This window comes from Numida meleagris, chromosome 4 (genome assembly GCF_002078875.1).
Source record: "Numida meleagris isolate 19003 breed g44 Domestic line chromosome 4, NumMel1.0, whole genome shotgun sequence".
In the NCBI taxonomy this organism is placed as follows: Eukaryota; Metazoa; Chordata; class Aves; order Galliformes; family Numididae; genus Numida; species Numida meleagris.
The window spans coordinates 38,280,170-38,299,042 of NC_034412.1; the positions used below are offsets into that span (position 1 = coordinate 38,280,170).

General features: G+C 42.7%; 2 protein-coding genes across 7 annotated transcripts in view; one reads left to right on the plus strand and one right to left on the minus strand.

Annotated features, from left to right (window-relative positions):
• The window catches only part of FAM160A1 (family with sequence similarity 160 member A1), a 78,833-nt gene extending 72,200 nt beyond the window's left edge, over window positions 1–6,633 (plus strand). For 2 of the 4 annotated variants that reach the window (XM_021393575.1, XM_021393574.1), the window contains 3 exons: window positions 1,874–2,052; window positions 2,338–2,476; window positions 6,367–6,633. In XM_021393575.1, coding sequence (XP_021249250.1) covers window positions 1,874–2,052; window positions 2,338–2,476; window positions 6,367–6,617 — 569 coding nt within the window. In that variant the 3' untranslated portion in view covers window positions 6,618–6,633. Of the gene's footprint in view, window positions 1–1,873; window positions 2,053–2,337; window positions 2,477–6,126 lie in introns of all 4 variants that reach the window. The other 2 variants (XR_002437734.1, XM_021393576.1) reach the window with 2 other exon arrangements.
• The window catches only part of GATB (glutamyl-tRNA amidotransferase subunit B), a 64,990-nt gene that overhangs the window by 6,302 nt on the left and 39,815 nt on the right, over window positions 1–18,873 (minus strand). For 2 of the 3 annotated variants that reach the window (XM_021393578.1, XM_021393580.1), the window contains exon 13: window positions 16,050–16,525. In XM_021393578.1, coding sequence (XP_021249253.1) covers window positions 16,397–16,525 — 129 coding nt within the window. In that variant the 3' untranslated portion in view covers window positions 16,050–16,396. Of the gene's footprint in view, window positions 1–16,049; window positions 16,526–18,873 lie in introns of those variants that run through there. The other variant, XR_002437735.1, reaches the window with a different exon arrangement.

Here is an 18,873-nt window from a genome sequence, read left to right on the forward strand (position 1 = left end):
CACACTCAGCAACTCAGCAGTACAGAGATACTCTCCTCAGGCTTGCAGATCTATGAAGACAATGTCCCATTGGTGTCTGAGTCCAATTTGAGGGCATTAAACACAGTCATCCCTGTTTTCCCCTGAGCAAGAATGAATGTGATGTTTAGGAACAGTGCTTGACTTCATGGCTACATGGAGACGAAGTTAGGAAAGGAAAACTTTTTTATTTCTCACTGGTTTATACTGTTTCTTAGCAGACTTGCAAACTCCACTCGCTTCCTCTGTTTTTTATTCTAATAATTTCTGGAAAACTGAGAATTTTGTATTGGGAACTTCAAGAGAAGTGGCATACCTTTGTTATAAATGTCTAACTTCAGCTTTATCTACTCAGATCTAGAGCTTGACTTGCATGAGAGAAACTGTGATCTACCTCTGTTGCTCTGCAACCCCTCCTGTCCCAAGGGAGCTCCCTTCGCACTGTGGTCCTCAGGGGCTCTGTGAAATTGTCCCCGTAGACACGGGAGGAGGAAGCACTAGGTTTTGTAGGGACAGAAGAAACTATCTCAGCCAAGGGGCTTTGAGGCTACTCGATTGTGCGCCCAGGCAGGAGGATTCCTGCAGGATGCAATACTGACCTTCACTCTGGTTGGTGGTTAAAAGGGAGCACTACATGTGATTTGAATAAAGGCATGCTCAGCTTTGAAAACATTTGTTAAGCTTGGGCACTAAGGGTTTATGTACTTGCATTGTAAATGCTTCTGTATTTTAGTGGTTGCCCTGCAACATAAAGACACAAACTAAAGCTATTGTTTATTGCTGACATTTACACGATAAAGACTACATTTACAAAGAATTTTGCTTATAAATCTATTTTAATGTTTTCCCTGCTTTATGTGACTGCAGTACTGAAAATGCATTTCCTTGTGATGTGAGCTATCACAGGTTTTGATTTTTTGTTTAGAGTAGAACACCCCACTATTTTGGTAAGACAAGAAGTCTAAGCTATAAGGTACTTTGCCAGTCCTTCTGTGGAAATAAGGCACAGTGCCAGTGAAAAGGACAGGTTCTGTTGGAGCGCGTCCAGAGGAGGGCCACAGAAATGATCCAAGGGATGGAACACCTCTCCTACGAGGACAGGCTGAAAGAGCTGGAGTTGTTCAGCCTGGAGAAGAGAAGGCTCCAGGGAGACGTGAGAGCGGCCATTCAGTATCTAAAAGGGAGCTATAGGAAAGAAGGGGACAGACTCTTTAGCAGGGTCTGTGGTGACAGAATGAGGGGAAATGGTTTCAAGCTTAAAGATGGTAGGTTTAGGCTAGATATAAGGAAAAGTCTTTTACAGTGAGGGTGGTGAGGCACTGGAACAGGTTGCCCAGAGATGTGGTTGATGCCATGTCCCTGGAGACTTCCAAGGCGAAGCTGGATAAGGCCCTGGGCAACCTCATCTGGCTTTGGTGTCCCTGTACACCATAGGGGAGTTGGACTACATGACCTCTAAAGGTCTCTTCCAATTTTAAGGATTCTGTGATTCTTCAGTGGCACCATTCTGATTAACTTCAAAAGGAATGAAATAATAGACCGTTAACACATTAGGCTAAATCCTTATTGGCACATGTAAAGTAGGATGATTATGTACATTAAATATGCCATTAATGTAACTAGATCACTAGTCAAATTGCTTCAACTCATGAAAGCTTTCAACACCCCTGTTAAGTCTATTTTGTCTGTTCAGATAAGTTTTGTTTTTCCTCCTTGCTGGCTTTAATTAGCATGTAGGAGGTTTGATTTGATTGGTTATGATGATCAAAATTCCTTTCACATGCTTATTTCCTGGATCTCGGGATTTTTCTTCTGAGAAAACAGAAGCATTGGTTCCTTCTCCTTTTTTTTGCAGGACCGTTTATCAGTGTGATGTTGTCGAAGCTGGAGAACATGCTGGAGAACTCCTTGCATGTAAATTTGCTGCTTATTGGGATTATTACTCAGCTAGCAAGTTACCCACAGCCTCTTCTTCGCTCCTTTCTGCTCAACACCAACATGGTGTTTCAGCCCAGCGTACGGTCACTTTATCAGGTATTTGCCCACAAGCGTTAGTCTTGCCTACTGGAGCAGTAGTTCTGGTGTCTTGTTTAAACTTCAGCTCTTTTCAGTTTCACCTGTTGCTTTCCCACCCATCTGAGAGCCTCACATCTCGTTTCAGTGTTTTAATGATATTTGTGCCAAGAGCTGAAAATGCTGTATGACCGTAATTTTTATTGTTAAAGTCGTCTTTAATGCAGCTGGAGAGCCTGAGTGTTCAGACTGTGACTGCACTGGGAGCAAGGGAGGAAAAAGTAATTGTTACTGTTGTTTTGGCAGGTGCTGGCATCTGTGAAAAATAAAATCGAACATTTCGCTTCCATGGAAAAAGACTTCCCAGATCTTCTCCTGGAGGCCCAACAGTACTTACTTTTTCGTGTGGACATGTCTGATGCCGCTGAAGAACTGCTAACCAAAGGTAAATGTTAACCGCACTCAGAGGAGTGCTGGGCGGAATGAATCACCAGTTACCTCTCTCATTTGCTACAGCATGATTAAAAGTAGGTGTGGTGCATTATGAATATCGTTAACCAGATGTAGCCTTCTGGCTTTAAACTGATGATCCTCAATAGGCCGGAGTATATGGATCTATCTGGATATGCTTTCCTCTTTACAAGCTTTTATTGTCTTCGCTGTAGAAAACGTCTGTTAAAAGGAGTAACAAAATCAGCTCTTGCTTGGCTTGCTGTCAGTTTGGCTGTAAACAAACTTGCTTTCAAAGTATGAGGTGAGATAGCATATGTGCATGATTTTATTTTATTTTTAGCCTGACCTTCAGCTAGTCATTGCTTTTTGGGTTGGTTTTTTTTTTTTTTTGATAAATGTTAGAGAGGACAGAAGTTCAGAATGAATTGGTTTCTGCAACGATTGAATAAGGCTTCATATCATAGTTTGGGCTTTTACTGAGGGAGGTGGATATGAGCCAGAGAACTTCAAATGTGCTTTCTGGAATGAAAGCATGAAACAGAAAAATAAATGGGTGGTATAAGTCAGGACACTTCAAGAACAGTGGGGAGTTAAGCAGGTATCACCCCAGCTTTCCAGGGGACTTGTGTAATGTCTGCTGCTTCTCAAGGACAGTGTGCTACACCTGTCTTGGCAGTTGCTGACATTTGCACTGCAGTGAGGGGAGGTAATGAAAATAAACAAAATGAAGACTCGTACATTCCTGCTGAGAAATTTCCCAAAGCAGGTGGGTGATGGGTATTACTGGGCACCCTGCCCTGGGGATGTGTTAGTTCTCAGCTTGTCGCTGAGCAAGCAGCGTTGGGTGCAGGTTTCCCTTAGAAACAACTTCCCCTGTGATGGGAACGCACAGAATTTGCTGAGAGCTGTGACCACAGGGATTGAGGGCTCAGCATCAGGGTTGAAGAGAGGCTGCATTCAGAGATAGACACCATTTGGAATTGTTAATGATCATCCCGCCTCGCCTTTACCACAGCAAAGATGTTGGTATTTTTCTTGGATTTCCAGAGATGTGGAAAGCAGGATTTTTTATGCATCTTCTTAATTGTGTTTTCATTTTTCAAGGCTCTGAATAGTAGTTTACCTAGTTTCTAGTCAGCGTGGTGTGCGTTTCTTAGGTTTGTAGTACATCTAGTCAGCAAAATTACAATTTCACTAAGAATTAGTCTGCGAAAGGTGCATGCTATAAATGAGCTGTGTATTGCAAACATCTACAGGGAGTTAGGCTCTACATCCTGGTACCACAGATTAGGAAGCCTTACAGTTAGATGATACTGTAGCTGGTGTGTGGGAGAAGATTGGGAGGCAACATTTAGTGTCCTTTTCCAGGTGCTGGCAGTACAAACTTTTTTAGAATGCATTCCGAATGGAAATTCATCTGAGTAAACTCACAAGCCTTTCACTTCAAAGTTTTCAGTGGTTATTAGTTGTACCTCAGTTAAATAAAAGAGTAATTTTTGGAATTTATTTGTGCTTCCCGTTTTACGTCAGTTCTCTTTTGTGGGCTTTCGAAATTGCTAGACTGACTCATGCAGATCATTATTTAGGATCTCAAAACAAGGCTGCTTAGTCACCCCGTCGGTACATTTTCTTCTGTCTTGTGGCAACCCCTGTAAAAAAGGTATCTCTTGACAAATAGATGGAGAGGAAATAAATGTCTCGGTAACTGCACACTTAGTTCTCAGCAAGACTGGCGATGCAAGCAATCAAACTGTACTTCTTGGGGCAAGTTGGCTCACTAGTCCATCAGCACACCGAAGGTCATTGTATTGATTCCTGCAGAATTCACATCTGAAAAAGAGAAGCCGGATGTAGCGGGGAACACAAACGTAAAAATGAAGTATTCCAAAGCATTTCCCTTCCCTTGATAGTGACCGTCTTCAAAAGCATTCAAACAGAAAAGGCCAGTGAGTTATTTTCTGCTTGCAGCACCATGTGGTTTGCTTACATGGCAGTTCGGGTTAGGGTTAGATATGCAGAGCTGTCGTGATCTTGTATGCAGTGCAGCTCATCTTTCAGTGCTCTGGTAACTGTCTCCAGCGTACTCATTTTTTTCAATTGCATCGTGACTGCAGAAGGAAGTGGACAATCTTGATCGAAGGATAAATCAAATCCCTGGTCCCTTGACCATCTTTCTCCGCTATTTTTGTTTGTTTGATTTGTTTAAATAAAAGAAAATAACAGTGGTTTTGGCTGAACTGTATCAATTTTGATGCTTTAGGAAAGGAACAGTTTAAAAACACCCAATTTTGACAGCATACTAGCGTTCTGATTGTACTGGATAAACTATTTAAAATACCTAATGTTGTTTAGGAAACGTTTTGAGATTGAAAGAGAATCTTTCGAAGTAAATCTTCAAGGGAAGGTCAAAACTTCCTCTTTTGATTGTAATTCATAATTTAGGTTGTTTTTCTTCCCATAGTCAGAATTTTTCCATAGAACTGATGTTCCCGTAAGATCCAGTAGATAAAAATTTGTAGAATAACAGTATGAATGATTGATAAGCCTGGAGCTGGAAAGGTTTTTTGAAACTAAAGAAAAGTACAACTCTGTTAGATGATTAAGATTAAAATTTCTCTTGAGTAGCTGGAAGTCCGCTGTGCTGGAGAACTCCAGGGAAGAAACCAGAGTGCAGAGCTGGTGAGCAGAGGAATCCTCTGCCACCTTGAGGTAGGCAGCCAGCTGGGGTACCCCATCTGCTGCTTGCAGAGCTTTCAAAAAAAGCCTCACATAACCACAGACTGAATGGGTTTAACATCAACTGTGTGGCTTTAAGGGAAACCTCTTAAGGCAGTGGTGTGGCGTTTGGCTTACCTGCAGAATGAGAGTTAATATGACTGTTTTTTTTTTTTGTCTGGTTTTATTTTTGTGTGTGTGCGTGTGCACTTTAATGATATACAGCTAATGAGAACGCCCACTTGTATGTCAGACAGGATGTTATCTGGCTGTGATTCCAGGCCTAGTGACATCTTGTGGCAGTGAGTCCTGCACGTTAATTTTAATTTGTGTTTCTTTCCACCAGTGTTCAATTTTGTCACCATTTTAGTTTCACTGAATAGCATTTAATTAAAGTGCATTCTGCTTCAGGTTGAATCAAGGAGCAGCTGATTGAAATTTAAGTGCTGCTGTCTCTGTAATTCCATGCGTCCTGATGCTTGAGCCCTGATCCTCTGAACTCTGGCTCCAGAGATCATATGGCTCTCAATGCTGTGCTGATCACACGGTGGTTTTAACTTGTTCTTTTTTTTTTTATTTAAATGTTTAGCTTCTTAACAGGCAGCAAAAGGGTAGTTGGCAGAGGCTACAGCCGTAGAAAAATCAAATTTTCAAAAGTTTTTTCCTTTGGATTTTAGCTTGTTTCAAACTCCCATGGCAATTTTGATAGCTCGGCTTCATGCCCACTTACACAATGATTCATGGGGGAGGAGAGAGAAGTGAAGTCAGAGTGATATTTTGATCCGGGGGAGGGCTAGAGTATAGGATCATTTTAAATTGAGAAAACCATGCTGGGACTAATGGTAGATATTATCTGTTATTTCATAAGGTAAATCCATATTATTCTTTCCCTTGACTCCTCTCCTGCCCACGTATTTTTCTCATCAGAACTGCAACTGAATAATACATAACCCGGGGAAAGATGGCTAATAAAAAATGCAACATAAGCAGGCCATGTAGGACTTCAAAATGTCGGATTAGCAGAGTATCTGCCAGCGCGGTGTGAGTACTGCAAACTACAGCTCTGAACACAATCCCTCTAAACTGCATCTAGTTGTTGGACAAGTACTATGTATGTTTAATATACTGAGTATTGGTTTCTCTTCTTCTTTTCCTTCCTGGCCTTAGGTAACATCCCACATGGCAGCAGCGTGGGGAAAGGAAGGAACCTCTCAGAAGCCCCCCCAGCCGTGCTCCAGCCTTTCCTGGGACACAAGGGAAAGAGGAGCCTGGCTCATCCCAGCCTTCCTGCGCACGTGAGGAATGCTGTGCTCGCAGCTGCCCTTTTCCCAGAGTTCCTGAAGGAGCTGGCAGCTCTTGCACAGGAACACTCCATTTTATATTACAAAGTACTGGGGGATTTTGAGGATTATTATTAGCGCGTTTTTCTAAACTTGTTTTTTTTTTTTTTTTTAGAAAAAAAAAGAACTTTTGGAGTTTAAACTGATTTTTTTTTAGTGCAAAGCTGCTTACGAAAGAAGGTTCTACTTCACTATTTCCTGAAAATACTTGATTTGAGAGGGAAGGAAGAGGCAGAATGCTATTCCACATTCCTTTATATTAGGCCTTACAACTTTCTTCTGTGCTACGTACGTTATTTGAGAGACTTCTCACCCTGCTGTTAGTGCAGCTCCCTAAGCTCACCTCCTCCTCATTACACAGGTGCCCCTCTTTACTGCCACTGACTCCTGTTGAATTTTCGCAGTAGGCACTTAAATAAGTTGGACTAAGAGAGGGCAAATGTTTTAGCTTTTTCTACTTCAGAAATACTCTTCTCAAAAGCCCGTTAGAACACATTATGCCTGGAAAAGCACTGCCCCAGGGAGAAAGTCTGGGGCAAAGAAACACACGCAAAATCTGCACAAAACCCTTTTCTATGAAGGGCTGTGCTTCTCCGTGGCTTTGTCCTCCTTCCTACTCCCCTTCCTTTTCACTAGGACGGGGTTCTTGCCAGCACACCTCTGAGAAGCCCTCCTTAGCCAGTAGCTCAGGTTTGTGAATTCAAGTGATCTTATGTGTGTTAAACCCATGACTAGCTGAAAGCAGGTGCTGGGCTCTACACATACCACATTGCCTTATGTTGCAGACAGATCTGCGGCTATCAGCTGTTGGTCTTTGAAGTCAAATGAACTGTGTAAGTGGATGTGGATTGCAGACTGCCTGGAATTTTCCTTGCAGTTTCTCAGCATTCTTTAATATCTACTGCACTGCTACCTAAACTCTCAAGCATGCCTTATTTAGTAAGATTTGCACAAAGTACAAAACAAAATGTGTCTATGCAAGTGGTAATTAATTTGTTGTTTGTTTTTATGCTTATTTTAATAAGCTAAGGAACGGCATTCAGTTTCTTTCAGTAGTATTAAAATGACAGCAGGCTGTTTTTGTCAGTCTTCTTTTCCTCTTATTTTAATGGAAAAGATTGGCATGCTCCTGAAAGCTGTTCTGTTTTATTGTTCTTTTTTGGGGGGTTATGGGGAAAGTTGAATACTGTTTGTTTACTTTTCATTTAGGTGTTGACTTTCCCTAATATTGCACTTTGGGGATGGTGAGGGGAGGAGCAGGCTATTCACCAGCTGCAGAATAGGAAGCAGCAACAGGGAGAGCTGTCTGCTAGTGACTAACTGCTTGAGAAAATTCTCATCTGTGAGTAATGGGCTTCATTAGAAGAACCCAAGCATGATGAATTGGCGCATCACTACTGCATTTCATCTTATCTTAGTAGCATAATTGTGCTTCCAGTCTGCTGTAGTTGGCTACATAAAGAGGGGTTTCATTCAAGAAAGCCTTAAATCCACTTTTTGCAGGAAAAAAAAATTAACAGCCACTCCAGGAAATCTGAAGAAACAGAAATCAAAAATAACATTTGTGTGAATTAATTCTGCTTACTGTAATTCCATAATTCTGGAATACACCAGAATCACATCCCAATTTTCAAACATGCTTTCTCAGAGATCGCAAGGGAAAAGCTTATGATGTAAAGAACACTTAGTTTAAGAACAAAACTAATAAGAAACAAAAAAACAGCAAAACCACCCCCAGAAGAGTCTAATTAATTACAGGTCAATTCTTGTGGACCTTGTAGTGCAATTTAAGCTCCTAAAGTCTTTAGATGCCTCTGAAAAATGGTACCTTTCATGTGCAAGCTGTGAGAAGCATTCATTGTCAGACTGCTGTAGGCTATTCCAGTGAAAAAATCCCAAAGTGTACCTCTAACAAGATCACCTCAAGAACTTCTCTGGGTCTGCCTCCACTTGTTTGCTGTAGTCATCACTTCCACCATGGTGGAAGGGTCATGTTGCTTCCCAGCTGACTCTAGTTTGCTTGCACTTACAACTTGTTGGTTTGGTTGTTTTTTTATTTATTTTTTTAAGAACCATTGCATCGCTGTCCTGTAAGTCACCTCTGACCTTCACATGACCATTTCACCTCACAAGCTTCCCTGGAAGCTGAAGCCAAAGCTGTGGGTCTTTCCTTAAATCTTGGTTATGCATGTTCAGGAGAGCTCTTCCTCTCTTTTTCTTTTTTCCTCCAGCACTGTTGCAGATGACAGCTAACTTGTAAATTAAGATACTTTACTGTGTCCGTAGAAAATGGTGGGTTCTTCCCCCACTCTCACTCTTACCCACATGCAGTGCTGTCCCGCGTGCTGTATTCATCGGCCTACTGAAGGGGTTCAGTGGCATAGTATGCGGAAGGTGTGCTGGTGCTGTGAGTCTAGAGCCAGGGCGTGCTGTGCTCCTCTCCTGCTAGGAACTTTGTGGGCAAAAGCAAAAGTAGCGAATCTGTGTGATCAGCTAACTTCTAGCGCTTCAGAATCAACTGCTGAATTGCAGTAGTAATCATGTCTGTTTTTTAAAGGAATCTTTTATTTATTTAAAAAAAAAAAAAAGGAAAAAAAAGAAAAAAAGAATTCTGCAGACCATTGCTTAAGGTAGTAAGCTTACTATGTGAACCCTCCCTTGTTTTTATTCTGAAATAAATATCTTTGTTTGCTGGGTAGGAGTGATTTCTTTCGAGATTGTTCATCTTACCTGGTGTTATCAACAACTGTGCAAAGACATGGCAGTGTTCATCTCAGAGCTATTTAGGGTTCTTAAAATGTGGGCTGCTCCAAGAAGCACCTGTACATTTGAAGAATGGATTTTCCTTGTGAGCTGCAATTGGATAAAGTCAACTTCTGAAATCTGGGACGATGTGGAAGACTTAATGAAAGGTTGTGACTGTGTTTGTGCACAATGTCCCCCTGTAAGAGGGGAATCTGTGAGGTGGGGAAGTGAACTGACCCCAGCTTAGGGCTGCAGAAATGGCCACTGTATGTTTAACACTGTATTTCTTGGTTCGTGAGCAGAATTGGACTCGCAGCTATGTCTCAGCTGTGATAGAAGCACGATGTCTGCACCCAGTGAAAAAATATTGGCAGGAATTGCCTCTGCCTGTCTTCAAAATGCAGGACCTGTGATTTGTCATGAAAATGTTGATCCTTTGGAGATGAATTGCCTTTTTCTGTGTAAGTTCTTCAGCCCAATGCTTGTTTAATAGGCTCCTTCTTTCCAGTTAGATAATGCATTATACCATCTCTCTCCAATGAGGCAACTTCTTCAAACGTGGTTCCTGTTATAACTGGGGTAAAGCACTTGGCAGCATTCCTCCAAACAGCATCATCCTTTGCACCTACTGATCCTTGAGCATACGCATCAAGGATCCTTGTGATTCATATGCTGCATTGATGGCCCATCTTAAATTTTGTCTTCTCCCTATATGCCCTAAAGGAAAATACAGGATTTCACAGGTGGCCAAGGTGTTTGTTGGTGCTGTAGTTACAGGTGTTTGTCCAGGTAAGGTCTGAACTTCGTTTGGAAGAGTAGACGTGAAAGCTGCTGGTCTTCCCTGCATTGTGGACATGAGAAGGTTCTCCCAGTGGTGCCCGGGTGTACTTCCCGTGGGAACACCCTGAGACGTTCCTCTGCAACGGCTGGCTCATTGCCTTTCTCACTGAGCTTTGTCACTTTGCAAGAAGGCTAAGTTCACTGCTGTGCTGCTGTATCTGCTTTATGCGTTCGCCTTTCAGACTCGACCTGGTGCTTTTATTAAGGTTGGTGAATTTCCCAGAGCAAGAGAAAACGCCCAGCAGCTGGGGTGGTCTCTGGGGGTCGGCAGCGGCCTTGCTTGGAACAGGACCAGATCTGGCAGGTGGTGCCTGAGCGGCATCCCTGCCACCAGCACCACTCCAAATGCTCTTTGGCCCAGGCACAGTGCCTGAGAGCTCCGTGGACTCCTCCTTCAGAGAAAAAAGACTTGCAGACAGACTTGTTGCACAGCCTCGAGTCCAAGGATTTAGGTTCAAGAGGTTAAGTTCTATTTACCAAGAGAAGCAGACCATCTAGCATGGTGCAGAAGTGCTTGCTACTCTTTTGTGTGCTGTACTTACGTCTCACACAAGGTTTTATGCTTCAGGAAGGTTTTTAGCTCCTCTAAGAGGCTCTAAAAGCTCTGGGTTGGGAAGAAAAGGATGGGAGCTGTGTCATTTGGTGCAGTTAAATTATGTCATTGTATCATTTGAATTTGCAGCCACAGCTCTGGTTTGAGGGCAGCTTGATTTAATAAGCAATTTACTGTGCTGTATTTACTGAAATTACTATGTCATGCCTGCAGTTTTTGTGACAGCGCCTATTAAGATTGTAACATTTAAACTCCATCTGAAAGTTGTGGGTGGAATACTGAGATTTTCTTCCTTCTTTTCTTTTGACTCCAATACTTTCGGCCCAGCACAGTAATGCTGCTGGCTTGCTGTGTCCAGAGCTGACTGAGGTAACTGTAGTGTCTTCTTCCATGCACCTTCTGAACACCATCAGCAGAAACAGAGGGTTCCTGACCCTTGGGCTGCTTACACAAATGAGAAAATCAAGGGTAAAATACCACAGATAAGCAGGTGGCACATGCATCTCTGTGAATCACAGTGAAAATTTACATTCGTGTTATCCTGATTTAACAGTCTCAGAGCAAATCTGAGAAAATGAATATGACAGCCTCCTAGGGAAACTGTCCTGTTGGATGGTGCTGCCCTGTAGTGTTCCGGACCAGGACTGTGCGAAGGACAGAAAAAACTGCTCCTTCTTAGTGTCAGATTTGCAAAAGGACGTGTTTGGATAATAGGACAGTGGTGCTAGCTGTCAGAGCGAAGGCAGCCGCAGAATGCAGCGCTGTTTGGCAGCTTTGTGATCCATGAAGGCCCAGCTCTGAGCAAACGTGCTTAATTTTTCAGGGGCCTCAGCTTTGCCGAACATGTTGTGGCCCTGCGTCAGTGTACTTCATTTGTTACATGCTCAGTTGGAAGCCTCTTATTTATGAATAGGAGCATTACTTGTATTCTTAAACATGTAGTGCTTAAAGTGGTGGTTGTTGCTGACTGTGCAAATCTTATTTTGTTCATTGATTATAATGGCTTTGTGTGGCAGCTGGATTAAATTAAGACTGAAGGCTCTGGGCTAGAAGCCCTGATGGAACTTTTGTGCAAAGGCTGCATTTCTCAACCAAGGAACTTTCTCCGGCGCGTCAGCAGAGTGCCTGCATACAATTATGTATTGTGGGCTAAATACCTGCAAACTCACATTTCTGATGAAGTCAATCCCATAGCAGCTGTACTTTATTGCGGTCTCCTTTAAAAATAGCTTGGATTTAGACCAAAAAAATAACAAGTTAAATCCAGGACAAGGAAGCTGCGCACAGCTCAGCGCTGCAGCAGCAGCTTGGCCATCGCTCGGGCAAAATGCCTGCCTGTGCTCCAAGGAGAGAGAGGGCTCAGGGTCTCAGCGCTTGTGGCTGCAGCCTGAGCCCAGGACTGCCATCTCCCTTGGTGCTGCTCGGCATCCAAGTGCAGCTCTGACCGCTGTCAGGCTTAAAGCCTCATAACAGTAACAAGAGTTTTCTGAGCTCCTCTAAGGCCAGTCGATGTTGTCTCATGGCAGCACCCGAGCACTCCTGCTCCCACTGAAGGTTTGCTTTGTTGTGGTTAAAATCCAGGCTGTAGGGCCTGATGTGGGCAGGGTGCTGGGGCACAGCCAAAAAAGAGGGAGCATTCCTGGCGGTTTTCTGCTCTTGCCCCAGCGATCCCTGATTACTGATCATGCTCAGCCCAGAGGCACTTGTGGACGGAGTTTAAATTTGCCATTGCAGAAAAGGGTGCAGCAAATCACAGGCCCTGATGACTTAGGAGTCTGGATTTGTTTGCCTTTTTCACACTGCTTAGTAATAGATTTCTCTCTTTGTATCTACATCATGTGAAAATCTGCAGCTTCTTGCAGGGCAGGGGTAGACATTCGCTGAACAATCAACCCAATGCAAGTAAGCTTCTGCATGCTCGGAAGGATCAGTCATGACCACCCATCTGCTGCAAGGTGGCTTTAGGTTTTTTGGCATTAGGTGAAGCAGAGTATAACGAACTGTGGAGTATTTGTAAACAGCACTGCAAGGAAGATGCAGGAAGCAAGGGCAGAAAAGCCTGGCCTGCGGCTCTGTCTTCTCCCTCAAGCAGTTTGAGTGAGTGGATGGAAAACCAAGCTTGTTTAAGATATAAGAAAAAAAAGCCACTCTAACTGTCAAGGTCATAAACTGCTGAGAAGGTGCTGCACTGAGGTCAGTGATTGTGAAATTTTTAAGTAGGAGGGTGCTCAGAGCAGAAAGAAGAATACTGCAGTACTCTGACACCATGCCACAAGCAGAGTGGAAAGGGGCTGCAGCAAAATTGCAGCGTGAATACTCGAGCTGTAAATTTGTAGTTAAGGTTCCTATCATATGCTTCTATTTTTAACACTGTTAAAATTAAACTCTGCAGCCAAGGCTGAGTGCTAGGAATTCTTTTTTCACTACTTCAGCATTGCCAGCATCGTTTTTGTCAACTTTCTTATCCTCTCCTGCAACCTTGGGTATGGGATACCTCAGCTGTACAGGACAGAAAGTATCATCTCTCTGCCTCAGGGGTGACCTCCCAAAGGACTTCCATCAACGACGAGGTGAGATTGTCAAGGCAGTGTCTGGTGTCAGCTATTAATTTGTGAACGCTTTCCTTGGCCCTCTGTTCGTGGATGGCTACTGCTGAAAATCCGCAAGAAACTGTCCTTAATTCACCCTGCCTGATGCTGTTGCACAGATGGCATCTCCAATCAGAAGCTCAGGGAGAACTGCTGTAATTAAATAAGACTTACCAGTAAGGGCCAAAGCTTCCATCTTAATTCTCAAGTTCCTAGCTTTGATACAAGTAAGCTAAAGCAGCCTCTGGGTCAGCAAAATGTTCTGACACTGAGCACTTTGTGGTCAGGTGCTCTATCTGATTTTGATGGACCCACATGCCCTATGGTTTTGGAGTGGGTGCTTTTTTGTATTTGTCTTTGCAATAGCACATACTAAATTCCAAGAAGCTGCTTCTGTCTTTTAACATGCTCTGCAGATTATTGCTACGCAAAGCTAAGCCAAAGCTGTTACGCTCAGTACAGCGTTTAATTGTGAACAGTTTGTTTAGGATTTACCTTTAGCTCCATGTAGGACACAGAATGGTGGTGGCTGTGGTATCTGGGCTGATGTTCCAGGCCTTTGGCCAGCAGGGAAGGCTCATGTCTTGGTTGTATTGATTCAGTCAGGACTGTGTGACAGGGCTGACGCTGCAAGAGTCAGAACCAAGCAAGCCAGCCACGCTGCCCTTTCTCATCTCTACGTTCTATTGCTGTCAGCCAAAACCGCTTCCAACCTGCTAGCTGGTATCTCCACAAATGTTAAAAAGATTAATTGTCTTGATCTCCTTTGACTCAAAACACTTTTTTGCGTATCAGAAAGAAATTTACATTTTGTGCGTGTCTGTAAAGGACTCGCTAAAAATTGAACAAGTGACTGGTTCTTAATATAGTTCAGAACTTATAGACTATGGCTGATCTTTACCTTCCCGTGAAGGAGAAGAATATTACAATTATCCCTCTTTATCTTACATGTTATCCATCTGAAAACAGATTGATTATAGTAAATCTAATGCTGTAGAATTTGGCCCATGATTGTTAACAGATTTTGTACTATATTAGCAAAGGGCAAATATTATTTATTTAGGTAGGGAGTGGCTAAGAAGCAGTAGCCATTGAAGAAAGACATTTACTCGTGGTAGCCATGCTACAGTAGTGGAGATCCTTCCCTCTCTTACAGACAGCTTAATTATTACTGCTCCAAATACCACATTGTGATTTTCCTTCATCTATTTATTTATTTTTGAAGAGGCAGCCACTACTCTAGAGGATAAGCTTGGCACAGCAGCATCAAGCTGTGCAACCGAAAGCATTAACCTTGGAGGACCACCTTCTGGAAACAATTGTGTCTTTCTAAACCCAGGAGTACCTCTAAATTAGGATTTGAGATTTCATGCAGAAACCCTTGTGCCTTTTGGTTTCTTCCTGCCGTGGCAACAGTTGAACAGAATTCCAGTTCTAAAATTTAAAGTTTGCTGCATAGTCTATTGACTATACAGTCAACCTTCTATTGATTGAAATCTTTACACCACTGGGTAAGAGAAAATGGTACTTTTTGCTCAGTCCATGAAAACTTATAGCAAAGGCCTTTACGTGAACGTCAGGCTACAAGAAAACCCCGGCTTTGTGCTGTTTTAAGGGTCAGGATTTTCGATTGCAACCATGTTACTGTTTTTTGACAGGCGTATAAGTTTTTAACTGTACAGTTATTTTTATTGAATTACAGATATACATCTATCCATTATGTGTATTTGAAAAGCACGTTTTTGCCTGTCTTCTGAATTAGAGTTCCAAGTTGAACTGTGAGCCAGTTTGTACAGAAATATCCTCCTTGAGACGCATGTTAGCACTTGTAAGAATTAACTGCCATTAACCTAGCTTGAACTAGTGCTGCAAATGTCACTTTTGCAGAAGATGACGAAAATCCCAGTGCTCTACCTGCTGCACTCCTTTGGCAGCATGCGCCCGGCAGGCACATCCTCAAGAACAATTCTGAAGAAGCAACACTGAGACCTGAGATAAATGTGGTCTTTAAAATGTACCATTTAGCAGCCTGCAAAAGGGATTTAAGGAACTCCTGCTGGTAAATGGGATTTCTTTCCCTACTAGATGTAAATTTGAATGGATGCCTCCAGTTGGGTCTCCTGTTAATGGTTTGATCAGCTGAAGGATTTAAACACGCTGGTGAGGAGGGACTGGGAACTTAACTCTAGGAGCTTTGATTTCAGAGAGCACTTAAAGCTATGGGCTGCAAAACAAAAGTTATATTAAAAAAAACAGAACAGCGTAAAACACTCCTTAGGAGTAACATGTAGAGCAGACCCTGGACCCAGGCTGAATCCTGCTCTATTCTCGGTAAGCTAACTAAATTACTTCCACTGAGTGGATAGAGCTCCAAGTGACAGCAAAAAGCCCTGGGCTCAGGTACACAAGTTACGAATTGGTCAGGACTGAAACAGCATGGAGCAGCCAGAGCAGATGTTTGGACACATAGAAAGAGAAGGCAAACAAGGATTCTGAGCCTAATTCTTAGATGTAGCCTCTTAATGTTTACTGGTGGCACTTACATCTAGTGCCTTTGTTCTTTCCACTACCTTGGACATCAAGAATGAGGACTAGCTTTTTTTTTTTCCCTCCCTTCTGCTAGGCACAAAGGTACACGTGGCCATTCTTAATGACTGCTGGGTGTTTTGATCTTAGCTACAAGTGTACTCACTCTAATTTACAATGAGTTATTAGTACGTACCACTGAGTGCCACATTTAAGATCTGTGAATTTCCCTTCTGACAAAGAGGAAGCTATAAGAGCTGAATTCACACTTGCTTTATTACAAAACTAACCAATGCAACTTAGCTCTGTATACTCACAAATTTTCCTGGGAACTTGTTCTCTCTGGCTGTATGGAAATGACACTTCTGAACGCTGCACTGAAGTGAAGGAGATGTAAATGACTGCCAGCTTCTGTTGACGTGGTCCTTTGCTCATCCACCTTCGGCTGATGCAGCTGGGAAAGGCAAGAACACGATGCTCCTTGAAGCATAACCAATCTGGGAAAAACAATCCTGACAGACAAGGAGGCACCAAAGTTCATTAGCAGCAAACCAGACAGAACGAAGCACGTCTTCTGTAGACAGCTGGGCCATTTTCTCTTGTGGCTACCCTGACAGCTTCTTCTCTAATATTTGCTTCACCAAAAGAGGGTTGGCTCGGCCTCGTGTAGCTCTCCGAACCAGTCCAATTAACTTATTGATAACTTTTTCATTTCCTTCTTTTATCGCCATAACCTTTAAAAAGAACAGATAGACACCACTGTTACAGGGAAACAACATGTTCACTCATTCATGGCCAAGGTATGAATATTTTTGTCCTTTAAGGCCACGGCAGTTGAATACTGTATTTTGGGGCTAAGGTGTTTTTATAAAAGCTTTGCAATAAGCTCCTGCTCAACAACAGCGAGAACCTACAGCTAACCAGGATCTGCTTCTCTTGAAAAAGTCAGTGAACACTTCTGGATTTGAACAGGATCTGCAGCTCAGACAGTGACTTCCTGGGAGAGAGCAGAAAAACAAGATGGACTTCTTTCTGCTAATAGGAGCTTCTTCCTCAACATACTGTTCAGTTTAAATAAATTATTTTCATTGAAAATATTTGTGAAGTCCTTCAAGAGCGGAGTTAGGTGTTTTGGTAACAGAGGTTATTTCCTTTAAGCGAAAGATCTTTTGCAGCAAAGCAGTTCATCCACTCATCAGAAATATGGCATCCTATCAGAGAACTACTGTTCGACGCACAATTACCTACAGAATATCCACATATAAAGGCTAAGTAAAGAAACTGGGGAAAAAAAGCATTGAAAAATCCACTTTCAGGCATTTCTTGGGGAGACACTACTGCTGAAACACAAGGTCCTTATACAGTTTGTGCAGCAGGAAAGGCATTCTTGGCATTTTCAGAATTACTGGGCAAAACATGATAGCTTCAATTAAACAGGATGTCATATTTACAGATACTAAGGGAAGGATTGCTAACATATGAACCACCAACTGTGACAATTTCGAGCACAAATGCAAATATTGCTGCTCGTTAGGGTATCTCAATTATTGGCAGTTGAAAATTTCTGTAAAGTCACAATATGGAAAGGACTGGTTACTCCTTGTATGACAGAAATCCCTTACATGGGGCAGAGTATGGTGCAGCCAAGATACTGCATTTTCATTAACTGCTTGGTGTTAGTTTGAAACTTTGTTCATTTTAAAGAAAGTTCCTAGCAGAAAGCAAGGCCTATTTTTTTCCTGGTAAGTACTTGGCTACCTCTATTTTGTAATGCAAGTTCTCACAGCAATTTGAAGCAGTGAATTACAGCCCTTCCAGGCAGCTTTTGCCTTAGTGAAGGATCACCTGGAAAAAAGGAGGAAAGCAAGGCCACTCTACTGCATTTGGCTTGACTAAAACAGTGAAAAGCAGAGAGGAATTACATTCTCAGACAAGGCATTATTATTGAAATGGGAGCGTAGTTGCGGACCTTCAGCTTCTGCACTTCCCAATCAGTTCTGATGTTCTTTCTATATCTACGCCTGTGCTTCCATACTAGTCTGAAAATACAGAAGCACTTTTATCAGGCTCTGCAAATGAGTCAGTCTGATGGAGGTCACGCCGACCTACTGCAAGCTCATTTTCTTTATCAAAAGCTCTTGCAGAGCTGTTAGCATCCCCCAGTGAGAACTGGGGTGGGTGGTATTGTTCTCAAAAGATGTCAGTGTTTTTTTCCAAATGGCAAATGTATCTAGACAATGCTTGTATTAGAAGTAAGCTATTCACTTCTGCTTTTACATTTTCACTCCAGAGAACATACAAGCACTTGTTTTCATTCTGATTTTTTATATAAAACAGATGTTAGGCTCTGTCAAGATTTCTTCCCACTCCTCCCCTTCACAATCAACAAGCTTCTTCCCCTTTTCCTGGCTCAGAGCTCGTTAGATGGATGAGCCACGCAGACTGCTGCATCCTTCTGAGGGGATAGGGAAGAGCTGAAACCCTGTCCTTGCACCTGCAGGAGCGGCTCAGCAGAGCAGAGAGCAGCGCTGCCAGGCCCAAAGCCTCTAGTGCCACTGCCACACGGGTCCGGTTCCCCTCACCCTACAGACATGGCCAGGCAGGAAAGTGAGCGAAAACTTGGCTGTGACGCTGAAAAAGGAGGGGGACAGGCTAAAGAGATGAGTAGAATTTTGGCCTTGCCACCTCTCATATAAGTCTCTAACTCCATTACTATTATATGCCTTGCTGGCAGATAGCCTCAGTCTTCAGAACCATGTAGCAGTATTACACTAGTATCACAGGAGACGACATAGAAATGAGAGTTAGGTGGCCCAGTGGCCAGGTCAAGTTAAAGGCAGTACATTGCACAGGTGAAGAAAGCCCTACAGCTTTGCTTTCTTGTATTTCGTTTTTATGATCTCTTAGAATGACTTAGCACATTAGCCAGACTGGTAATTTCTTCAGCAGATCATTTTATGTAAGCTTCAATTTCCAAAAAAACACTTAGTAAAATAAGAAAGGAGAAGAAGAGACCTGATGATAGCTGCGCGTCAGCTTTAATGCTCCTAACTGGCTCTAGAGCTCAAATACCAATTAAAAG